Genomic DNA, 3,699 nt, shown 5'->3' with positions numbered 1-3,699 from the left:
AATCCCTCGCTGCCTGCTCACGCTCGTGGCGTTCTGGAAGCATCGCGAGTTCTCCCTCCCCCTCCTTCCATCCCCCCCCTCTCCTCAACGCCGTGGGGTTGCCTCCGGCGCCGCGATGAAATCTCGCCCCTCCTGTCGCAGATCTCGCGAGGTTTCCCCGCGCGTTCCCCCCCCCCGAGCACGATGCCGCGCAGGAATGTGAAAGGCTCCCGCCCGCCGCCATTTTCTTTCTTTCTTGGCAGGCAGCGAGTGGGGCAGGAGGCGGCGGCCGAGCGAGCATGGCGGACTACTCCACCGTGCCCCCTCCTGCTGCGGGCGCGCCCGGGGGAGGCGGCGGCGGAGGTGGAGGAGTGAACGATGCCTTTAAAGACGCGCTGCAGAGGGCTAGGCAGGTGTGTGCGGGCGGGGAAGGCGCCTCGGGCCTCCGGCGGCCCCTCGCCGGGCCGCGGCGCTGAGGGGACGTGAGGAGGGGCCCGGCCGCCGGGGTGTGTGTGAGGGGGGCAGCCCCGTCCCGTCCCCGCAGCTCCCTCCTCGCACAGCCTTGGCGGGGCGGCGGGCGGGTTTCCAGCCTCGGGGAGGCAAATCTCGGCCGGAGACTGCCGGAGCGGCGCCTTATCGCCGGCCGGCGCTGCAGGGCCGCGGAGCGAGGCAGGGAATGGAGGCGGCGCAGCAGCGCGGCCCGCGTTGTGCGCCCCGTATTGTGTGCCCCCGGGCGCCCTCCTCGGTGCCCGCTAACCTGCTCAGACCGGTTGGAAGGGCTGCGGCCTGCGCAGCGAGGGCGGCCCGGCCTTCGGAAGTTTTTTATGCCGAAGTTTCATTTAGGGATTTTTCACCACGGGCGATGATTTCGCAGGCGAATTTTTCGCCTCGGCTGGTAATGACCGATCGCGGTTGTGGCAGCGTTTAAACATCTCGTGTAGCTGGAGTTACTGATGTTTAAAACAGTTTTAGTAGTCAGTTTCTTCGTGGTACTATACTACAGTGTTTTTTGAGAAAGGGGTAAAAAATAAAAAAACGTAAAGTCCCTTCTAGAGGGGAAAAAAAAAGTTCTTGCTATTTGAAGGGTAGAGTTTATTTCAGCTGATGGAAAGGAAAATACAGGAACCTTTGGAGTTAAAAAATGGGCGAAAGTCTGTTAAAAGTATTTAAAAATTAATGTCCATTTGCATAGATTCTAATAGTTTTCTATTTATTTTGGATCACCTTAATATGCTTCATTACAGCACTTAATGCTGTTCAGAAGATGTGTTTTTTGTTTTTAATTCACATCTAGTTTTTGTTTAGATTGCAGCAAAAATTGGAGGAGATGCTGGTACATCAATGAATTCAAATGACTACGGTTATGGAGGACAAAAAAGACCTCTTGAGGATGGAGGTATGCGCTCGCTACTGCTGCATTTATTGTTGTTCAGTATAGCCACGATGCCAGGAAAATTGCAGGTGGCTCTTTTTTTTTTTTTTTTCTGTAACACGGTAAAAAAACATTTTGTTCTCTTTATAGACCATGACATGCTTTTTCATTTTCTGTTTAATGGGGAAACTTCTTTGAAACCATTGTGTTCTAACTTGAAGTGAATGTAAGCCTGTTTCAAAAAATCTTAAGTGTGGCTTTAAAAACTATAAAGAGGATAACGTATGCCAGGGAGGGGGGCATATAAATTCATGGCTGAGAAACACTTAAACAGGTATGTCACTGAAGTCTTTTGTTTGTTATATGAGACAGATTGCAGTTTCTAAATTATAATTAGAATGGGAAGTGGTCATTTCTTAGATTGTTTCATATACTTTATTATTGCACAGGTTCAAATAAACGTATTTATGCATTTCATTGTAAAAGCATAGGACTTTAAAAAAAGACAGGAAAGTACATATTCTACCTTGTAGGCATTTTCACTTAGTTGGATATTAAAGTATATAGCATATGTGAATCCTGTTAAGATTGTACTTAAATCCCCTAGCTTGTTGCAGCTTTTTGGATTTGCCTTACACTGCAGTAAAGTTGTCTTCTGAAATATGTGCGTTTCCTCTTCTGTCTCTTACTAAGCAGCCAGTTTTAACTTAACAGGGTTTGGTATCTTTAGTATATACACAGAATCCTGGCTAAATTGTGGAAAGAAATCTCTGAGCTTGTTGAAATGTTCACATAGGTCTTATAAAAGAGCAATGCCTTTTTTTTCCTTTGAGAGTGGATTGAAACTCAGTCTACAGAATGTAACTAAGGCTTTATATCAGGAGTTCTTGTGTCCTGTAATAAAGTTTTTTTTCTATTAATGGTGAGGTTTTTAATATACAAAAATGAGCTAATGATGCTTCAGATGATATATGTAATGTATTCTTTTTATTTTATGTGTAGATGGCTCTTGGACAAGTCCGAGCAGTACAACACACTGGGAGGGAATGCCCTCTCCTTTTAAAGGCAGGAATTTTTATTTATTACCTGTGTTTAGTATGTAAACATGACATAAACTAGTGGATCTTTCTGGATTGACACAAATATTTCTTGGAATACGTGTCTGAATTTTTGCTGCACATAAATTGTGGTGGTTCATATAACCTTTATTTTGGGGTGGGAAGGAAGCATCTGAAGTCTATCTTCTCAGATACAGGTTAATTATGCCTTTTATTCCTTTACTGTACAAAAAGGATTTGAATGGTAGTGATGTAGTTGCTTTGAATCTGCTTTTTTTTTGAAGTTTTATGCTATGAAATGCTTGATATTTGGGTAGGAATTTCATACCAACATTCAGATTGAGATTGCATTGCTGTGTGATGCTGTTGTATTTCCAAATGTTTGATCTAGATTTGTGGTCATTGTCAGATTTTTTTCTTTAAATTGTTGTTAATTTTTTTATGAATTTGATTTTTTCTTTTTTTTTCTTTTTTTTTTTTTTTAAACTATAGAAGCATCATTAGCTTGAGCAACCAACAGAGCTGAACTTTGTTCCTTGTCTTAGTTAAGTTTCAGTGACTGGGTATCTATGAGCAATCTACAATGTGTTCTGAAAACTGCCTTTTGTTAACCTACTGAATAGATACATGGAAAAACCTAACATCTTTTCAGCTGTACTAACCAAGTGCTGAGTGTTCGTGAGATTCTTTCTTTTATTCAGAAGATCAACTCCCTGAAATTGGACAAAAAAAAAAAAAGGAAAGGGGGACTAAAATACACTGGAAAGTTGCAATTTACACTAAAAGGTGTAAGCAGTTCTTGAATTTCTTGGCAAAAAAAATTAAAAAATCTTAATTTTGCAGATCAACCAGATGCTAAGAAAGTTGCTCCTCAGAATGACTGTAAGTAATTTTTATTTTGTTGTCGAAAAAAAAACACTAAAGTGTAACATTTTCAAAACAAGAATTTGAAACAGTGTTTGGTAGGTGATATTTTAATCAGTGAGGTAGAAGGAATGACTGGGAGCTTGTCTTAGTTCTTTAAAGCAGTGCAAATCTGCTTGCTAAAGCTGACGATCATATTAGAAACAATTGAGAATCTTTTGGCTATGTTTTTAGACTTCTTAATAACAACTCTTATAACGTAGTTTGAACAAAAGTGTACAAATAAGTTCTATTAGATTAGAGACTTAACTGCAAATCAGGCTGTTCAGATTTAATTTTAAAAATATTTATTTATAGCTTTTGGAAATCAGCTACCACCAATGCATCAACAACAACGGTAAGTTATGTTACATCTTATATAAAGTT

At 41.8% G+C, this 3,699-nt stretch overlaps 1 protein-coding gene across 15 annotated transcripts in view; it reads left to right on the top strand.

Annotated features, from left to right (window-relative positions):
- Positions 1 to 187: 187 nt before the first annotated feature.
- FUBP1 (far upstream element binding protein 1) overlaps positions 188 to 3,699 on the top strand; it is a 37,271-nt gene continuing 33,759 nt past the window's right edge. For 12 of the 15 annotated variants that reach the window (XR_014618690.1, XR_014618691.1, XR_014618692.1 and 9 more), the window contains exons 1-5: positions 188 to 392; positions 1,285 to 1,375; positions 2,354 to 2,416; positions 3,253 to 3,291; positions 3,631 to 3,670. Coding sequence is in view for 8 of the 15 variants with exons in the window: in XM_084291572.1 (XP_084147698.1) it covers positions 279 to 392; positions 1,285 to 1,375; positions 2,354 to 2,416; positions 3,253 to 3,291; positions 3,631 to 3,670 (347 nt within the window). In the remaining 7 variants the exon portion in view is untranslated. The remainder of the gene's footprint in view (positions 393 to 1,284; positions 1,376 to 2,353; positions 2,417 to 3,252; positions 3,292 to 3,630; positions 3,671 to 3,699) is intronic. The other 3 variants (XM_084291569.1, XM_084291567.1, XM_084291568.1) reach the window with 1 other exon arrangement.

The sequence above is a fragment of the Netta rufina genome (assembly GCF_964035555.1).
Source record: "Netta rufina genome assembly, chromosome: 8".
Classification (NCBI taxonomy): domain Eukaryota; kingdom Metazoa; phylum Chordata; class Aves; order Anseriformes; family Anatidae; genus Netta; species Netta rufina.
This window is presented reverse-complemented; position numbering and strand designations above follow the sequence as displayed.